The 22,114-nt window shown below is 49.7% G+C and overlaps 1 protein-coding gene across 1 annotated transcript in view; it reads right to left on the bottom strand.

Moving 5' to 3' along the window:
* The window catches only part of LOC142313185 (cilia- and flagella-associated protein 337-like), a 246,589-nt gene that overhangs the window by 64,583 nt on the left and 159,892 nt on the right, over window positions 1–22,114 (bottom strand). The window contains exon 16 of the mRNA XM_075352170.1: window positions 812–869. Coding sequence (XP_075208285.1) covers window positions 812–869 — 58 coding nt within the window. The remainder of the gene's footprint in view (window positions 1–811; window positions 870–22,114) is intronic.

The raw sequence follows: 22,114 nt of genomic DNA, 5'->3' as shown, positions 1-22,114 counted from the left end.
GATTTCTGGACCCCGCACACTGCTCCTCTGCCCATAGGTGTCTGGGGTGTGGTGATTTCTGGACCCCGCACACTGCTCCTCTGCTCATAGGTGTCTGGGGTGTGGTGATTTCTGGCCCCCGCACACTGCTCCTCTGCTCATAGGTGTCTGGGGTGTGGTGATTTCTGGACCCCGCACACTGCTCCTCTGCCCATAGGTGTCTGGGGTGTGGTGATTTCTGGACCCCGCACACTGCTCCTCTGCTCATAGGTGTCTGGGGTGTGGTGATTTCTGGCCCCCGCACGCTGCTCCTCTGCCCATAGGTGTCTGGGGTGTGGTGATTTCTGGCCCCCGCACACTGCTCCTCTGCTCATAGGTGTCTGGGGTGTGGTGATTTCTGGCCCCCGCACACTGCTCCTCTGCTCATAGGTGTCTGGGGTGTGGTGATTTCTGGCCCCCGCACACTGCTCCTCTGCTCATAGGTGTCTGGGGTGTGATGATTTCTGGGGCCCGCAGATAACTCCTCTGTTCATAGGTGTCTGGGGTGTGATGATTTCTGGGCCCCGCACACTGCTCCTCTGCTCATAGGTGTCTGGGGTGTGATGATTTCTGGGGCCCGCAGATAACTCCTCTGTTCATAGGTGTCTGGGGTGTGATGATTTCTGGGCCCCGCAGATAACTCCTCTGCTCATAGGTGTCTGGGGTGTGGTGATTTCTGGGCTCCCGCACATGACTCCTCTGCTCATAGGTGTCTGGGGTGTGATGATTTCTGGGGTTCAGTACTTTGGGATTGGAGCCCACCTTCATTACCTTCATCACCTTCATCAATAACAGAATCCCTCTTCTCCTGGGGACAAAATCCACTCTTGTTTTCTTCCACATTACCAGACCTGATTGAGGGACATCAAAAAATAAACTAATCAACCCACAATGTAGGCAATTATATGAGATAATACAGTATAAACATGGAGGACGGGCAGCATCGTATAGGAGATAATACAGTATAAACATGGAGGACGGGCAGCATGTATAGGAGATAATACAGTATAAACATGGAGGACGGGCAGCATGTATAGGAGATAATACAGTATAAACATGGAGGACGGGCAGCACGTATAGGAGATAATACAGTGTAAACATGGAGGACGGGCAGCACCGTATAGGAGATAATACAGTGTAATCATGGAGGACGGGCAGCACGTATAGGAGATAATACAGTATAAACATGGAGGACGGGCAGCACCGTATAGGAGATAATACAGTGTAAACATGGAGGACGGGCAGCATCGTATAGGAGATAATACAGTGTAATCATGGAGGACGGGCAGCACGTATAGGAGATAATACAGTATAAACATGGAGGACGGGCAGCACCGTATAGGAGATAATACAGTGTAAACATGGAGGACGGGCAGCACCGTATAGGAGATAATACAGTGTAATCATGGAGGACGGGCAGCACGTATAGGAGATAATACAGTGTAATCATGGAGGACGGGCAGCACCGTATAGGAGATAATACAGTGTAATCATGGAGGACAGGCAGCACGTATAGGAGATAATACAGTATAAACATGGAGGACAGGCAGCACCGTATAGGAGATAATACAGTGTAATCATGGAGGACGGGCAGCACGTATAGGAGATAATACAGTGTAATCATGGAGGACGGGCAGGACGTATAGGAGATAATACAGTGTAATCATGGAGGACGGGCAGCACGTATAGGAGATAATACAGTATAAACATGGAGGACGGGCAGCACGTATAGGAGATAATACAGTGTAATCATGGAGGACGGGCAGCATCGTATAGGAGATAATACAGTATAAACATGGAGGACGGGCAGCGCCGTATAGGAGATAATACAGTGTAATCATGGAGGACGGGCAGCACGTATAGGAGATAATATAGTGTAATCATGGAGGACGGGCAGCACGTATAGGAGATAATACAGTGTAATCATGGAGGACGGGCAGCACGTATAGGAGATAATACAGTGTAATCATGGAGGACGGGCAGCACGTATAGGAGATAATACAGTATAAACATGGAAGACGGGCAGCACGTATAGGAGATAATACAGTGTAATCATGGAGGACGGGCAGCACGTATAGGAGATAATAGAGTGTAATCATGGAGGACGGGCAGCACGTATAGGAGATAATACAGTGTAATCATGGAGGACGGGCAGCACGTATAGGAGATAATACAGTGTAAACATGGAGGATGGGCAGCACCGTATAGGAGATAATACAGTGTAATCATGGAGGACGGGCAGCACGTATAGGAGATAATACAGTGTAAACATGGAGGATGGGCAGCACCGTATAGGAGATAATACAGTGTAATCATGGAGGACGGGCAGCACGTATAGGAGATAATACAGTGTAAACATGGAGGATGGGCAGCACCGTATAGGAGATAATACAGTGTAATCATGGAGGACGGGCAGCACGTATAGGAGATAATACAGTGTAATCATGGAGGATGGGCAGCACGTATAGGAGATAATACAGTGTAATCATGGAGGACGGGCAGCACGTATAGGAGATAATACAGTGTAATCATGGAGGACAGGCAGCACGTATAGGAGATAATACAGTGTAATCATGGAGGACGGGCAGCACGTATAGGAGATAATACAGTGTAAACATGGAGGACGGGCAGCACCGTATAGGAGATAATACAGTGTAATCATGGAGGACGGGCAGCACCGTATAGGAGATAATACAGTGTAATCATGGAGGACGGGCAGCACGTATAGGAGATAATACAGTGTAATCATGGAGGACGGGCAGCACCGTATAGGAGATAATACAGTGTAATCATGGAGGACGGGCAGCACGTATAGGAGATAATACAGTGTAATCATGGAGGACGGGCAGCACGTATAGGAGATAATACAGTGTAATCATGGAGGACGGGCAGCACGTATAGGAGATAATACAGTGTAATCATGGAGGACGGGCAGCACGTATAGGAGATAATACAGTGTAAACATGGAGAACGGGCAGCACGTATAGGAGATAATACAGTATAATCATGGAGGATGGGCAGCACGTATAGGAGATAATACAGTGTAATCATGGAGGACGGGCAGCACGTATAGGAGATAATACAGTATAAACATGGAGGACGGGCAGCACGTATAGGAGATAATACAGTATAATCATGGAGGATGGGCAGCACGTATAGGAGATAATACAGTGTAATCATGGAGGACGGGCAGCACGTATAGGAGATAATACAGTGTAAACATGGAGGACGGGCAGCACGTATAGGAGATAATACAGTGTAAACATGGAGGACGGGCAGCACGTATAGGAGATAATACAGTGTAAACATGGAGGATGGGCAGCACGTATAGGAGATAATACAGTGTAAACATGGAGGACGGGCAGCACGTATAGGAGATAATACAGTGTAATCATGGAGGACGGGCAGCACCGTATAGGAGATAATACAGTATAATCATGGAGGACGGGCAGCACGTATAGGAGATAATACAGTGTAATCATGGAGGACGGGCAGCACGTATAGGAGATAATACAGTGTAATCATGGAGGACGGGCAGCACGTATAGGAGATAATACAGTGTAATCATGGAGGACGGGCAGCACCGTATAGGAGATAATACAGTATAAACATGGAGGACGGGCAGCACGTATAGGAGATAATACAGTGTAATCATGGAGGACGGGCAGCACGTATAGGAGATAATACAGTGTAATCATGGAGGACGGGCAGCACGTATAGGAGATAATACAGTGTAAACATGGAGGACGGGCAGCACCGTATAGGAGATAATACAGTATAAACATGGAGGACGGGCAGCACGTATAGGAGATAATACAGTGTAATCATGGAGGACGGGCAGCACGTATAGGAGATAATACAGTGTAATCATGGAGGATGGGCAGCACGTATAGGAGATAATACAGTGTAATCATGGAGGACGGGCAGCACGTATAGGAGATAATACAGTGTAACGATGGAGGACGGGCAGCACGTATAGGAGATAATACAGTGTAATCATGGAGGACGGGCAGCACGTATAGGAGATAATACAGTGTAATCATGGAGGACGGGCAGCACGTATAGGAGATAATACAGTGTAATCATGGAGGACGGGCAGCACGTATAGGAGATAATACAGTGTAAACATGGAGGACGGGCAGCACCATATAGGAGATAATACAGTGTAATCATGGAGGACGGGCAGCACGTATAGGAGATAATACAGTGTAAACATGGAGGACGGGCAGCACCATATAGGAGATAATACAGTGTAATCATGGAGGATGGGCAGCACGTATAGGAGATAATACAGTGTAATCATGGAGGACGGGCAGCACCGTATAGGAGATAATACAGTATAAACATGGAGGACGGGCAGCACGTATAGGAGATAATACAGTGTAATCATGGAGGACGGGCAGCACGTATAGGAGATAATACAGTGTAATCATGGAGGATGGGCAGCACGTATAGGAGATAATACAGTGTAATCATGGAGGACGGGCAGCACCGTATAGGAGATAATACAGTGTAATCATGGAGGACGGGCAGCACGTATAGGAGATAATACAGTGTAATCATGGAGGACGGGCAGCACGTATAGGAGATAATACAGTGTAATCATGGAGGACGGGCAGCACGTATAGGAGATAATACAGTGTAATCATGGAGGACGGGCAGCACGTATAGGAGATAATACAGTGTACTCATGGAGGACGGGCAGCATCGTATAGGAGATAATACAGTGTAATCATGGAGGACGGGCAGCACGTATAGGAGATAATACAGTGTAATCATGGAGGACGGGCAGCACGTATAGGAGATAATACAGTGTAATCATGGAGGACAGGCAGCACGTATAGGAGATAATACAGTGTAATCATGGAGGACGGGCAGCACGTATAGGAGATAATACAGTGTAATCATGGAGGACGGGCAGCATCGTATAGGAGATAATACAGTGTAATCATGGAGGACAGGCAGCACGTATAGGAGATAATACAGTGTAATCATGGAGGACGGGCAGCACCGTATAGGAGATAATACAGTGTAATCATGGAGGACAGGCAGCACGTATAGGAGATAATACAGTGTAATCATGGAGGACGGGCAGCACGTATAGGAGATAATACAGTGTAATCATGGAGGACGGGCAGCACCGTATAGGAGATAATACAGTGTAATCATGGAGGACGGGCAGCACGTATAGGAGATAATACAGTGTAATCATGGAGGACGGGCAGCACGTATAGGAGATAATACAGTATAAACATGGAGGACGGGCAGCATCGTATAGGAGATAATACAGTGTAATCATGGAGGACAGGCAGCACGTATAGGAGATAATACAGTGTAATCATGGAGGACGGGCAGCACGTATAGGAGATAATACAGTGTAAACATGGAGGACGGGCAGCACCGTATAGGAGATAATACAGTGTAATCATGGAGGACGGGCAGCACCGTATAGGAGATAATACAGTGTAATCATGGAGGACGGGCATCACGTATAGGAGATAATACAGTGTAATCATGGAGGACGGGCAGCACGTATAGGAGATAATACAGTGTAATCATGGAGGACGGGCAGCACCGTATAGGAGATAATACAGTGTAATCATGGAGGATGGGCAGCACGTATAGGAGATAATACAGTGTAATCATGGAGGACGGGCAGCACGTATAGGATATAATACAGTGTAATCATGGAGGACGGGCAGCACCGTATAGGAGATAATACAGTGTAATCATGGAGGATGGGCAGCACGTATAGGAGATAATACAGTGTAATCATGGAGGACGGGCAGCACCGTATAGGAGATAATACAGTGTAATCATGGAGGATGGGCAGCACGTATAGGAGATAATACAGTGTAATCATGGAGGACGGGCAGCACGTATAGGAGATCATACAGTGTAATCATGGAGGACGGGCAGCACCGTATAGGATGATAATACAGTGTAATCATGGAGAACGGGCAGCACCGTATAGGAGATAATACAGTGTAATCATGGAGGACGGGCAGCACCGTATAGGAGATAATACAGTATAAACATGGAGGACGGGCAGCACGTATAGGAGATAATACAGTGTAATCATGGAGGACGGGCAGCACGTATAGGAGATAATACAGTGTAATCATGGAGGACGGGCAGCATCGTATAGGAGATAATACAGTATAAACATGGAGGACGGGCAGCACGTATAGGAGATAATACAGTGTAATCATGGAGGACGGGCAGCACGTATAGGAGATAATACAGTGTAATCATGGAGGATGGGCAGCACGTATAGGAGATAATACAGTGTAATCATGGAGGATGGGCAGCACGTATAGGAGATAATACAGTGTAATCATGGAGGACGGGCAGCACGTATAGGAGATAATACAGTGTAATCATGGAGGACGGGCAGCACGTATAGGAGATAATACAGTGTAATCATGGAGGACGGGCAGCACGTATAGGAGATAATACAGTGTAATCATGGAGGACGGGCAGCACCGTATAGGAGATAATACAGTGTAATCATGGAGGATGGGCAGCACGTATAGGAGATAATACAGTGTAATCATGGAGGACGGGCAGCACGTATAGGATATAATACAGTGTAATCATGGAGGACGGGCAGCACCGTATAGGAGATAATACAGTGTAATCATGGAGGATGGGCAGCACGTATAGGAGATAATACAGTGTAATCATGGAGGACGGGCAGCACCGTATAGGAGATAATACAGTGTAATCATGGAGGATGGGCAGCACGTATAGGAGATAATACAGTGTAATCATGGAGGACGGGCAGCACGTATAGGAGATCATACAGTGTAATCATGGAGGACGGGCAGCACCGTATAGGAGATAATACAGTGTAATCATGGAGAACGGGCAGCACCGTATAGGAGATAATACAGTGTAATCATGGAGGACGGGCAGCACCGTATAGGAGATAATACAGTATAAACATGGAGGACGGGCAGCACGTATAGGAGATAATACAGTGTAATCATGGAGGACGGGCAGCACGTATAGGAGATAATACAGTGTAATCATGGAGGACGGGCAGCATCGTATAGGAGATAATACAGTATAAACATGGAGGACGGGCAGCACGTATAGGAGATAATACAGTGTAATCATGGAGGACGGGCAGCACGTATAGGAGATAATACAGTGTAATCATGGAGGACGGGCAGCACCGTATAGGAGATAATACAGTGTAATCATGGAGGACGGGCAGCACCGTATAGGAGATAATACAGTGTAATCATGGAGGACGGGCAGCACCGTATAGGAGATAATACAGTGTAAACATGGAGGACGGGCAGCACGTATAGGAGATAATACAGTATAAACATGGAGGACGGGCAGCACGTATAGGAGATAATACAGTGTAATCATGGAGGACGGGCAGCACGTATAGGAGATAATACAGTGTAATCATGGAGGATGGGCAGCACGTATAGGAGATAATACAGTGTAATCATGGAGGACGGGCAGCACGTATAGGAGATAATACAGTGTAATCATGGAGGACGGGCAGCACGTATAGGAGATAATACAGTGTAATCATGGAGGACGGGCAGCACGTATAGGAGATAATACAGTGTAATCATGGAGGACGGGCAGCACCGTATAGGAGATAATACAGTGTAATCATGGAGGACGGGCAGCACGTATAGGAGATAATACAGTGTAAACATGGAGGACGGGCAGCACCGTATAGGAGATAATACAGTGTAATCATGGAGGACGGGCAGCACCGTATAGGAGATAATGCAGTGTAATCATGGAGGACGGGCAGCACCGTATAGGAGATAATACAGTGTAATCATGGAGGACGGGCAGCACGTATAGGAGATAATACAGTGTAATCATGGAGGACGGGCAGCACGTATAGGAGATAATACAGTGTAATCATGGAGGACGGGCAGCACGTATAGGAGATAATACAGTGTAATCATGGAGGACGGGCAGCACCGTATAGGGGATAATACAGTGTAATCATGGAGGACGGGCAGCACGTATAGGAGATAATACAGTGTAATTGTGGCACCCCAGGGTTGCCACAGTAACAACACAAAGGGTTAACTCCCCACACACAACACCAAGACCTCCTGGCCAGAAGGGGGAGACCAAGCTGCTTCCCTGTATATTCTGGTGGGGGGAGGAAATGGTCAGAAGTAGTTTCAGTTTGGAAGTTCAGTGCAGAGCACTGAGAAGGAAGGATCTGCAGGTTGGAAGCTGGCTGTAGCTCACCTCAGGATCCACTGACCAATTCCAGGCCTAGCTGAGGGTCTGAGGAAAGGAGAAAGCGTACACAGAGAACATTCCTGGGAGACAGAGCATTGCTGAGATTATCCCAGTGGAGCACACAGAACGGATGCTGGATCCGAGACTGCAGGTTACATACTGCACAGTGAACACCAGAGAAGTGAGGATTCCACATTCTCTATCTGTACCACAGACACAAGCAACAAGCGCAGAGTTCAGGAACATACTAGGAAGGACTCGAGTTGCCTGTCAGGTCGGTACCTAGGAGCAGAGCACAGCAGAGCCGGCTGCATAGTTCATACCGCAGCAGGGCCACAGACACACAGTGCAGGCAAGGAAGCCAAAACGGCCCGGCTGGGTGGGAGAAACCCTGAACCCCTCACAGACTCCGTGGACAGTACTTTGCTGAATACCATCACCAGTAAAAGACAAAGAAACTGCAAAACCGTGAGTCTGCCTGTTTATTGTGCTCGTGTCCTGCTCCCCCCCCATAGACTAACACACTGCCCCGGGGAAAAGGCTCTACCCGTGGGGAGCCATCCCATCTCAAGCTGCCTTCCATCACCCCGGAGGTTCTGCAGCAGCGGTGGTCATCTCTGATCACATTCCACGGGTGGCGTCACGAACATAACCCCCCTTTTTATTGTGGAACCAGGGAGCACAGACCGGGTCACGACACCGTGATCCCCTTTCCAGAAGCGACCCCTTGGCCCGGTTCTGGGTATCTCCTTAACCCCTGGCGACACAACTTTGGCGTCACGAACAGGATGCGGACTGGACCCGGCTGCAACCCGGGTGACGTGCGCCTGTAAAGACTTATTGCATCGCATAAAAGACTTGCACTGTGAATTGTTGCAACAAAGAACGGACTTTAAACTTTGCAAAGATACCTGGAAAAATCCAAAAACATCATTGGTAAAATTTTCCAGGCGCCATCTTTAATCACGCCATTACCTGCTACGCGCGGGAAAACATCGCGCCTAAACTAAGACTCCGCCCACCGCTTGCAGAGGAGGTGCGCTCGGTGCTGCGACCCGAACGAAAACGCAGAAAAGTGTCCCAGGCTTGCTGTCAAGAAGACTGGTGAAATTAACTAAGGGGGCGCAAAGATGTCGCAGCAGGGAGACGCTGTTGTACCCGGCGGTGCAGCGGCACCTATCATGCCGTTCCTGATGCCGTACACCCCGGGTGCAGTGTGGCTGCCGCAGTACTCAGGTGAGCCCAACACACTTAATGACTTTATCGGAAAGCTAAAAATCTACTACAGCATGTACCCCCTGACAGAAGCTCAGCGTGTTGGTATGCTTATGGGACAGTTAACTGGCAATGCCCAGCGGGAGGCTACATCCTGGCCGGACGATGCAAAGGACACTGTAGAGCATATAATAGCTGGACTAAAAGCAGCTTTTGAATCCACTGCTGGCAGCCGGGCTAAAATGAGGTTCTTTGGATGCAAGCAAAAACCTAGAGAGAGCGCAAGAGACTTTGCCTTAAACTTGCAGGAGGCGCTCAGAGCACTTAAATTAGCAGAACCTGCCTTAGCCCCTGGAGCAGATAAGCTGCTGATAGACCAATTCCTGGATGGACTCTCATCCCCTTCCCACCGGGGACAACTCAGCATGATGGTGATCCAGGATCCAGGACTAACATTTGCCCAGCTAAAGGATAGAGCCATCCGCCTCCAGCAGGTGGAGGAGCCGCAGGATATAGACTCTGTTCAACACCTTACAGTGGCACCCCAGCAGCCAGTAATGCCGGTGACATCGGCCATGTCAGCGGCTGTTGCTAACCACCTGGAGCCGATCACTAATGAGGCTCTACATCAAAAGCTTGAAGCCCTTACAGACACTGTTGCTTCCATGGCTAGAATCGTCCAGGAGCTGCGTGGATCCAAGTCTGCACCCAAGATTGAGCTGGCGACCAGCAAGGAGGATGTCCCATGGATGAGGCCTAGGAGATACCAAGCGACGAGAGGACGACCCAGCGACCGCTACCAGCCGGATGGACAGCCCATTTGCCGCCGTTGCAATGAGCCAGGTCACTTTGCCCGTGAATGTGCTTTAAATGGGGATCCCCTGGGGAGGCGGGCCGCTCCTCAGGAATGAACTCTCAAGGTCCTTCACCCTGGCACGACAAGTATGTGGGAGGACGTCCAGTCATCCCCATCGTGCTGGATGGCATTCCGCTCAACGCCTTGCTGGACACTGGTTCCCAAATATCATCAATTCCGCATGTCCTTTATAAGAGGTACTGGGCTGATTCAGACGTTAGCAGTGGTCCATCTAATGTTGCATTGAATATATGGGCTAGCAATGGTGAATTAGTACCACAGGTTGGTTTCAGAGAAATGACCATTAAGATTGGGAGAGTAGAATTGCAGAATCAGGGTATTATCATTGTTGATGTTGACCGGCGAGAACGTGAACCAACTATGCTGCTAGGAATGAATGTAATTGAAAATTGTTTTGCAGAGGTAATTACTGTCTTGCAGCAGATCGTCGAGACTGCCAAACCTGGGCAACAGAGACTCCTGCAGAAGGAAATTAAAGCCTTGATGCTGAAGCAGCAGGTAGAAATGTCAGGAGGTGAAATTGGCAGTGCAAGGGTAAGTGACCCAATACCTATTGTAATTCCTCCCAAAACTGAAATGCTGGTCTGGTGTAGAGCCGCAATAGGCATCAGAGGGCGAGACTATCAGGCCCTGGTAGAACCCGTGTACTCAGACAGTAGGCCCACTGTACTGACGGCCAGAGGAATAGTTGAGGTACACAGGGGAAGAGTGCCAATACGCCTTCTAAATTGTGGGGAAGATGAGGTCACCCTACCAAAGTATGCTACCATGGCTAAGCTATATACGGTTGATAACAACGCCATCACCACCGTTGAGCCCTTGAAGCCGTCAAGTCAGGCGGAAGACAATGGCTCAGAGGGAAAGCTGGAGGATTGGTGCCAAAAGCTACATGTAGGTACCGATTCTACACCCTCCCATCAAAAGCATGGAGTATACCGAGTAGTGAAAGAATATGAACAAATATTCAGCAAACACCCATTAGACTTTGGGCAGATCAAAGGGGTAGAGCACACTATACCCACAGGTAACCATCCACCCATAAAGGAGAGGTATAGACCAGTACCACCGGCTCACTACCAATGTGCCAAAGACATGCTCAAAGAAATGAAAGAGGCAGGGGTAATAAGAGACAGTTGTAGCCCCTGGGCAGCCCCACTAGTGCTAGTTAAGAAAAAAGATGGGACCATGAGGATGTGTGTAGACTACAGACGGATCAACCGCATTACACACAAGGATGCATACCCATTACCTAGGATAGAAGAGTCATTGGCTGCATTAAAATCCGCTACTTACTTTTCCACCCTAGATCTGACTAGTGGGTATTGGCAAGTTCCTGTGGCAGAGGCTGACAAGGAGAAGACAGCATTCACCACGCCGATGGGCCTCTGTGAGTTCAATTGTATGCCGTTTGGACTCTGCAACGCGCCTGGTACCTTCCAGCGAATGATGGAGTGCTGCCTAGGACATAAGAACTTTGAAACTGTCCTCCTGTACCTGGATGACGTCATAGTCTACTCCAAGACCTATGAACAGCATCTACAAGACCTGGCAGAAGTGTTTGAAGCCTTATCCGGATACGGCATGAAAATCAAGCCATCCAAGTGTCACCTTCTAAAGCCAAGGGTACAGTACCTGGGACATGTCGTGAGCTCAGAAGGGGTAGCACCAGATCCTGAAAAAGTTACCGTGATAAGAGATTGGCCGAGACCCACCAGCGTGAAAGAGGTGAGGCAATTCCTGGGACTGGTAGGCTACTATAGAAGATTTATAAAAGGGTTCACGAAGCTAGCAGCTCCCCTACAAGACATCCTGGTAGGACAGTCAAAGAAGTCTGCAGCCCGAAATCCTCCTTTCCAGTGGAGTGATGAGAGAGAAGAGTCCTTTAAGAAGTTGAAGTGGGCACTGACAGGAGAAGAGATCCTGGCATATCCAGATTACCATCAACCCTTCATTTTGTACACGGATGCCAACAACGTAGGACTGGGAGCAGTATTGTCTCAAAAGCAGGAAGGCAAGGAGAAAGTTATTGCCTTTGCAAGCAGGAAGCTCCAGCCTACAGAAAGAAACCCAGAGAATTACAGCTCCTTCAAGTTAGAACTACTGGCAGTAGTTTGGGCTGTAACAGAGCGTTTCAAACACTACCTGGCAGCTGCAGAATTTACCATCTTTACTGACAACAATCCATTGACCCACCTGGACTCTGCAAAATTAGGTGCACTGGAACAGCGATGGATAGCCCGACTGTCAAACTACAACTTTGTCATCAAGTACAGGGCAGGCCACAAGAATGGGAATGCAGATGCCTTATCCCGGATGCCACACTCGGGGGACGTGGAAGAGGAACCGGAGGGACTGGAAGAAATTGAGCTGCCGGCCTTTCACCGTCCTAAGGTGGGACAGTATCAACCAAGTGTCTACCAAAAACAACAGCAGGCAACTCTCAACCCATTAGCACACCACGGATGGGCTGACACACAAGACAGCGATCCAGCTGTGAAGCTAGTGAAAGAACTGCTTACACAACAAGGTGCTTACCCTAATCAGAATTCCCCAGCTGAGACACAACATCTCTGGAAAGAGAGAGGTAAATTGTTCCTGTACCAAGGGAAGCTCTGTAGAAGGCACACCAATCCAAAAACACATGAGTTGGTCTGGCAGATCATCGTGCCCAAGAGAGACGTCAAGATGGTTCTGGAAGCTTACCACGACGGTGCTGGTCATTTTGGTTGGAAAAAGTTGGAAGTGCTCTTAAGAGAAAGATTCTACTGGGTTGGCATGAGAAAATCAATTGAAGATTGGTGTAGAAAATGCGGACCGTGCAACCTCAGAAGAAAGGATCAACAGAACCAGAGAGCTCCACTCCAGTCCATAGTAACCAAGCAACCACTCGAGCTAGTCGCATTAGACCACGTCAAGTTGTCACCAAGCCGGTCCGGCTATGTCTATGCCTTAACCATCGTGGACCATTACTCACGCTTCTTAGTGGTGGTACCCGTGAAAGACCTTACAGCTAGAACAGCAGCTAAAGCATTCCAGACGTACTTTTGCAGACCCCATGGTTACCCAGAACAAGTCCTTGCAGATCAAGGTCCAGCTTTCGAATCCCAGATCTTCCAAGAATTCTGCAACATGTATGGCTGTAAAAAGATCCGCACAACAGCATACCATCCCCAAACAAATGGCTTATGTGAGAAGATGAACCATATTGTGATTGACCTGTTGAAGACCTTACCAGAGTCAGAAAGAAATCAATGGCCAGAGAAATTGCCAGACTTGGTGGACTTGTACAATCATGTCCCGGTGAGTTCTACAAACTGCACCCCCGCTTACCTCATGCGTGCAAGGCCCGGTAAACTGCCAATTGATTTAGATATGGGAATTCTGAAGCCAGATGCGGAAGTTCAAGAATCCAATTGGGATACCTTACGTCAGCAGCAGTATCGCCAAGTACAAGAGTGCGTAGAGAAAAGTCTCCAACAAGCTAGGGGAAGACAGGAGAGAACCTTCAACCAGCATGCTCTAGCAACCCCATTGCAACCTGGTGACCAAGTTCTCAAGAGGAAACGGCGCACAAACAAATTGGATAATCAGTGGGAAACCACCCCATATACAGTCTTACCATCAAGTATGGATAATCCCAAAGTGTGTCTCATCAGTAAGGATGAAGGAAGGACATCAGCTGTCGTGTCAAGAGATCAACTCAAACCGTGTCCTGAAACCCTGAAGACACCAGAAGTCACCTTACCCATACAGGTACAACCTGTCAAGAAGGAAGAAGATGTATTCCATACAGTCTTAGGAGATTTTCCAAAAACATGGCCAAATTACTATGGAGCAGTAGTAGTCCCAATGATCGCCTTCCCTCAAGTGGCGGAACCAACATCAGAACCCATACCACAAGAAGTCTCAAGACAAGAAGAACTGGAAGTTGAAACCGTAGAGGAAGAACAGATTCCTGGTCCCAGTGAGCTTGCCAGTCCTACAGTCAGTACCCCATCCTCACAAGTACCAGAAACACCAAATAGGTACACTTCCACCCACACCATTATGCTAAGTACACCCAGTACAACAGCAGTACGCAGATCACAGCGTAGTACTCAGGGTCATATACCAGCAAGATATAAAGACTAATGTGGAATTGCATATAAAATGTACATATGTTATAATGTTTATATGAAAAACCGTAACAGTTTAGTGTACAGAAAAGGTGAGAGAAGAGTGGTGTAAGGTGGCAGCACGGAGAGTTACAACTTGATCACATTGTTGGTGGCCCGAGGGCCGTGAGGTCTACTGCACTTACGACCAGAGTAGAGACACCTTTAAGAAGTGTTTGTTGATTGAAATGTTTATTTAATTGCAACGTTAAGACCAAAAGCCCAGTACCTACAGAGACTATACTGTATGAACACTTATATATTTTTGAACATTTTGGACTCTTTTTGAGCTTTAAGGTTTTTGTATTTTTTCCTTTTGAGACTCTGTATATATACAATTGTTGTGATAACTTGTTTGTTTGTTTCACAGTCCCGGAGTACTGTTCTTCACTAAGGGGGAATGTGGCACCCCAGGGTTGCCACAGTAACAACACAAAGGGTTAACTCCCCACACACAACACCAAGACCTCCTGGCCAGAAGGGGGAGACCAAGCTGCTTCCCTGTATATTCTGGTGGAGGGAGGAAATGGTCAGAAGTAGTTTCAGTTTGGAAGTTCAGTGCAGAGCACTGAGGAGAAAGGATCTGCAGGTTGGAGCTGGCTTGAGTTCACCTCAGGATCCACTGACCAATTCCAGGCCTAGCTGAGGGTCTGAGGAAAGGAGAAAGCGTACACAGAGAACATTCCTGGGAGGCAGAGCATTGCTGAGTTCATCCCAGTGGAGCACACAGAACGGATGCTGGATCCGAGACTGCAGGTTACATACTGCACAGTTACCACCAGAGAAGTGAAGATTCCAGATCTTTCACCTGTACCACAGACACAAGCAACAAGCGCAGAGTTCAGGAACATACTAGGAAGGACTCGAGTTGCCTGTCAGGTCGGTACCTAGGAGCAGAACAGAAGCAGAGCCGGCTGCATAGTTCATACCGCAGCAGGGCCACAGACACACAGTGCAGGCAAGGAAGCCAAAACGGCCCGGCTGGGCGGGAGAAACCCTGAACCCCTCACAGACTCCGTGGACAGTACTCTGCTGAATACCATCATCAGTAAAAGACAAAGAAACTGCAAAACCGTGAGTCTGCCTGTTTATTGTGCTTGTGTCCTGCACTCCCCCCATAGACTAACATACTGCCCCGGGGAAAAGGCTCTACCCGTGGGGAGCCGTCCCATCTCAAGCTGCCTTCCATCACCCCGGAGGTTCTGCAGCAGCGGTGGTCATCTCTGATCACATTCCACGGGTGGCGTCACGAACATAACCCCCCTTTTTATTGTGGAACCAGGGAGCACAGACCGGGTCACGACACCGTGATCCCCTTTCCAGAAGCGACCCCTTGGCCCGGTTCTGGGTATCTCCTTAACCCCTGGCGACACATAATCATGGAGGACGGGCAGCACCGTATAGGAGATAATACAGTGTAATCATGGAGGATGGGCAGCACGTATAGGAGATAATACAGTGTAATCATGGAGGACGGGCAGCACGTATAGGAGATAATACAGTGTAATCATGGAGGACGGGCAGCACGTATAGGAGATAATACAGTGTAATCATGGAGGACGGGCAGCACGTATAGGAGATAATACAGTGTAATCATGGAGGACGGGCATCACGTATAGGAGATAATACAGTGTAATCATGGAGGACGGGGAGCACCGTATAGGAGATAATACAGTGTAATCATGGAGGATGGGCAGCACGTATAGGAGATAATACAGTGTAATCATGGAGGACGGGCAGCACCGTGTAGGAGATAATACAGTGTAATCATGGAGGACGGGCAGCACGTATAGGAGATAATACAGTGTAATCATGGAGGATGGGCAGCACGTATAGGAGATAATACAGTGTAATCATGGAGGACGGGCAGCACCGTATAGGAGATAATACAGTGTAATCATGGAGGATGGGCAGCACGTATAGGAGATAATACAGTGTAATCATGGAGGACGGGCAGCACGTATAGGAGATAATACAGTATAAACATGGAGGACGGGCAGCACGTATAGGAGATAATACAGTGTAATCATGGAGGACGGGCAGCACGTATAGGAGATAATACAGTGTAATCATGGAGGATGGGCAGCACGTATAGGAGATAATACAGTGTAATCATGGAGGATGGGCAGCACGTATAGGAGATAATACAGTGTAATCATGGAGGACGGGCAGCACGTATAGGAGATAATACAGTGTAATCATGGAGGATGGGCAGCACCGTATAGGAGATAATACAGTGTAATCATGGAGGACGGGCAGCACCGTATAGGAGATAATACAGTGTACACATGGAGGACGGGCAGCACGTATAGGAGATAATACAGTGTAATCATGGAGGACGGGCAGCACCGTATAGGAGATAATACAGTGTAATCATGGAGGACGGGCAGCACCGTATAGGAGATAATACAGTGTACACATGGAGGACGGGCAGCACGTATAGGAGATAATACAGTGTAATCATGGAGGACGGGCAGCACGTATAGGAGATAATACAGTGTAATCATGGAGGATGGGCAGCACGTATAGGAGATAATACAGTGTACACATGGAGGACGGGCAGCACGTATAGGAGATAATACAGTGTAATCATGGAGGACGGGCAGCACGTATAGGAGATAATACAGTGTAAACATGGAGGACGGGCAGCACGTATAGGAGATAATACAGTGTAATCATGGAGGATGGGCAGCACGTATAGGAGATAATACAGTGTAATCATGGAGGACGGGCAGCACGTATAGGAGATAATACAGTGTAATCATGGAGGACGGGCAGCACCGTATAGGAGATAATACAGTATAAACATGGAGGACGGGCAGCACGTATAGGAGATAATACAGTGTAATCATGGAGGACGGGCAGCACGTATAGGAGATAATACAGTATAAACATGGAGGACGGGCAGCACGTATAGGAGATAATACAGTGTAATCATGGAGGACGGGCAGCACGTATAGGAGATAATACAGTGTAATCATGGAGGACGGGCAGCACGTATAGGAGATAATACAGTGTAATCATGGAGGACGGGCAGCACGTATAGGAGATAATACAGTGTAATCATGGAGGACGGGCAGCACGTATAGGAGATAATACAGTGTAATCATGGAGGACAGGCAGCACGTATAGGAGATAATACAGTGTAATCATGTAGGACAGGCAGCACGTATAGGAGATAATACAGTGTAATCATGGAGGACGGGCAGCACCGTATAGGAGATAATACAGTGTAATCATGGAGGACGGGCAGCACCGTATAGGAGATAATACAGTGTAATCATGGAGGACGGGCAGCACGTATAGGAGATAATACAGTGTAATCATGGAGGACGGGCAGCACCGTATAGGAGATAATACAGTATAAACATGGAGGACGGGCAGCACGTATAGGAGATAATACAGTATAAACATGGAGGACGGGCAGCACGTATAGGAGATAATACAGTGTACTCATGGAGGACGGGCAGCACGTATAGGAGATAATACAGTGTAATCATGGAGGACGGGCAGCACCGTATAGGAGATAATACAGTGTAATCATGGAGGACGGGCAGCACGTATAGGAGATAATACAGTGTAATCATGGAGGACGGGCAGCACCGTATAGGAGATAATACAGTATAAACATGGAGGACGGGCAGCACGTATAGGAGATAATACAGTATAAACATGGAGGACGGGCAGCACGTATAGGAGATAATACAGTGTACTCATGGAGGACGGGCAGCACGTATAGGAGATAATACAGTGTAAACATGGAGGACGGGCAGCACGTATAGGAGATAATACAGTGTAATCATGGAGGACGGGCAGAACGTATAGGAGATAATACAGTGTAATCATGGAGGACGGGCAGCATCGTATAGGAGATAATACAGTGTAATCATGGAGGACGGGCAGCACCGTATAGGAGATAATACAGTGTAATCATGGAGGATGGGCAGCACGTATAGGAGATAATACAGTGTAATCATGGAGGACGGGCAGCATCGTATAGGAGATAATACAGTGTAATCATGGAGGACGGGCAGCATCGTATAGGAGATAATACAGTGTAATCATGGAGGACGGGCAGCATCGTATAGGAGATAATACAGTGTAATCATGGAGGACGGGCAGCATCGTATAGGAGATGTGGCGCCCCTGACCTGGTCAGGCACCACTGAGTACTGCACCCATGCTGGGGACAGTACAATACAGGTAATCCAGAAGGCTGACCGGGGTGTGGTACACAAGCGCATAGTGATCAGGTCTCACACATGTACCTTTGAGAGGACCCCTGGGGATCCCAGGAGGGGGCAAAGCCTTCACCTCCACTGGAATAGTGGAGGGGGCCAAAAGCCTCCATCTCCTCTCAAGGGGTGTGGTAAGAGAGCCTGGTTGCTAGGTGGCGTAGGCAAGAACAGGAGAGGAGGAGCAGTGAGCCGGCTCAGTGCAGAGTCCAGGGAGCTCAGAGAGGAGCAGACCCCTAGGGCTGTTGCAGTCTGACAGCGTCCGCGCAGTGGCTACCGACGGGGGAGAACGATCACCTAGGAGTGCTACCCGAAACCCATCTCCAGCTAGAGAGAGAGCACAGAGTGGGAAGTAAGGAGACCGCTAGGGAGTACCAGGCCCAAACGGGCGGCAGATCCCGGAGCGGGGATAGATCCACCTTTCCCTGCTAAACCTGCCGGTGTGGGGCCCTCAAAGCCCACACCACAACACTTAAAAGCCGCAGCCACGTAGCCACAGTTAGGGCCCATAGTTCACAGGAGGCAAGCAGCTGGAGTGATCTGGCCCAGGCAACAAGCAAACGGCAATCGAAGGGGAGAGAGGCTTCAGCAACTTCCCTGGGTGACCCCCATAGGGACTAAAAGTCGGGGTTACCCCAAACCACCAAGGGCTAAGGAAGGCGAGTTGGTAGTCACCATCAGAAGTCAGCCTGAAGGATACCTGGTTCCAGCCTGGTTCATCCCAGCTACGCCCGGGTTACTCACCCTGCCATCTGAAGTGAGTAAAACCCCTGAAAGACATTCTGCGTGTGTGGAGTTATTCTGCGCCTTGTGGTACTACGCACCTACACAGGGCCCTGGGGCTTGCCTCACTCTCAGGAGGCTATTCCAACTAACTGCACTCACCATCAGCCCCAGGCGTCCCTCAACCTGCAGTGGCGGTCCCCACTGACCGCAATTCTGAGAGTGGCGTCACGACAAATAGAAGATTTCCTACCGGTGACAAGACTGAGCCAGTGGAGTCCCTGAAGGTAATGCACCGATACAGCGTTCTCGGGGCTTCACATCTGGCGTCACGAAAAGGATAAGGACTAGACCTGTTCAGACAGGTGACTATGTGCCTGGGCGGTCCGCTTGAAAAATTGGAAGCGCCGCCATATTGCCACCATGGAAAGCGCGCCGAAAAACAACAGCAGCCCGCGCTGGAAGAAGTTACCGCCCACGAAGAGGTGTGGCTACCCAGAGATCCCCTGCAGAGTTCTGACCTCGCTTGTGAAGAGAGCGGAAGCGTCCAGAGACGGCGGAACGGAAAAGAAGCCAGCAGCTTGTTGTTAGAGAAAATGGCGTCTGAATGCAGAGACCCAGAGCCAGGCTCCGCTGCCTGGTGGTGTCGGGAGCTCGCCGAGTTCTGCGATCAACTGGAGGCCAGGGTCGGAAGGCTGATCAGAGAGGGACGTGCGGAGTTCCTGGGAATGACCGCGGCGGTTCAGGCCTATGAGAGGGGAACCGCGCGCCGAGTGCCAGACCGGGCGGTGACGACTCAGACCCCGATGCTGCCAACGATGGGTGAGTCCAGTGATGCCCCTGCCAGCGCGAGTGCCCCGACCCCTGCTGCCACGTCCGCAGTCCCTGAGGAGGCGCCCGGCGCGGCGACGCTGAGCCAGGCCGCCACCACGCCAGGTGCGGCCCGCCAAGCCCAGGCCGCCGCAGCGATGCCCTGCTCGGCCCACCAAGACCCGGTCCCTGCAGCGATGCCCTGCCCGGCCCGCAAAGAACCGGCTGCCACCGCGACCCTCATCCGCGCTGCAGGTGTGACGCTGACCCAGGCCGCCGCCATGCTAGGCCCGGCCCGCCGAGACCCCACCGCAGCAGCAACGCTCGTCCGCGCCGCAAGTGAGGTGCTGAACCAGGCCGCAGCCACGTCCGGTGCGGCCCGCCAAGCTCCGATCGCTGCAGCGACGCCCAGCCCAGCCTGCACAGATCCCATCGCAGCTGCGACGCCGATCCAGGCCGCCGCCATACAGGGCGCGGCCCGCCAAGACCAGGCCGCCGCCATGCCAGGCGCGGCCCGCCAAGACCAGGCCGCCGCCATGCCAGGCGCGGCCCGCCAAGATAAGATTGCATCACCATTTACCCCGGCCTGCAAGGCCAGATCAGACACCGCTCCCCAGTCCAAGGAGGTCCCTGCAAGGAAATCCCTGATAGGTGAAGACTCCGCATACTGGCAGCTGAAGGCTGACCTGGAGGCCAAGTTCCCACAGGAGATGGTGGACCGGTATCTACTCCCTCCGCACACCCCCAAGAGGATTCCGGCAACCCCTGCAGCAACTACGCCAAAGAGTCCCCCGCCTGGGCCTGCTGAAGAAAGTCCATCCCCAGCACTGCCACCAAAGGAGTGCTCAGAAGAACTAAGGGGGAGGGGAGGCCAGGAAGCTGAGAAGCTGACTCAGGAGCCACCAGCAGTGGATCCATGCCCAGAGCCGGAGATGTTGCCATATTCCCGCTGGGATGAGGAAGACCTAACACCGTCTGCTGAAGAAGATCTGCCCAAAAGCCTCACCTGGGAGCTTGTAAGCTGTACCTCGCAGAATCCAGTCCGCAAGACACGGCGCCGTAGCAGAACCCAGTCTTTCCCTGCACCGCAGTCCCCAGAGCAGAAAGATGAAATAACGGCCAGAGACCTACAGGAGAAACGGTTCCTGAGAAGAGCCAAAGCCCAGGTCAGAGGACCCCTTTGTAGAGGAATTGTAGAAGACTTTAGCCTGAAGTCAGGATACGGATTCATCGTTGCACCTGGTATAAAGGAAGGTATCTTCGTCAATAGAAGAGACGTTAGAGCTCATTTGCCCAGAGGACACCCTGGCAGAAACTTAAAGATGGGAGATTTAGTGCAATTTACAATGCATCAAGCAGAAAGAGGGTGGTATGCGCTCGATGTAGCACCATGTACCAGCAAACCCCACAGCCATCCCATGCTACAAGAAAAAGACAGAACAGACAAAGAACCCACTGATGAGACCACCACGGATGATGAAAAAGGCCGAGAAAGCAGCAGGTGCCGCAGCCCTACAGGCCCAAGCCCTGGTAAGGAGGAGTCTGCATAAAGTAAAGAAAGAAGTACAGCAAGTTACAGTTTTGACCAGTGTGCAACGTTTTAAAGTTTAAGTATGTGCCCACATAAACTAATGTGAGAAATGAACCTTAAGGCTATGAACTGGCTATAGCCACAAACTCTCGCAGTGTAAATAGTTACACCAGAGGGCACCACCGCCACCAGAGTCAGCCTGTTTAGGGGCTTGGCTCGTCTGCAACCAGGGAGCACGTCCGTATATAGGGCCTTGGCTCACCTGCAACCAGAGAGCATGCCTGTTTATGGGGCCTGGCTCTCCACCACAAAGAGG

The sequence above is a fragment of the Anomaloglossus baeobatrachus genome, chromosome 5, assembly GCF_048569485.1.
Source record: "Anomaloglossus baeobatrachus isolate aAnoBae1 chromosome 5, aAnoBae1.hap1, whole genome shotgun sequence".
In the NCBI taxonomy this organism is placed as follows: domain Eukaryota; kingdom Metazoa; phylum Chordata; class Amphibia; order Anura; family Aromobatidae; genus Anomaloglossus; species Anomaloglossus baeobatrachus.
This window is presented reverse-complemented; position numbering and strand designations above follow the sequence as displayed.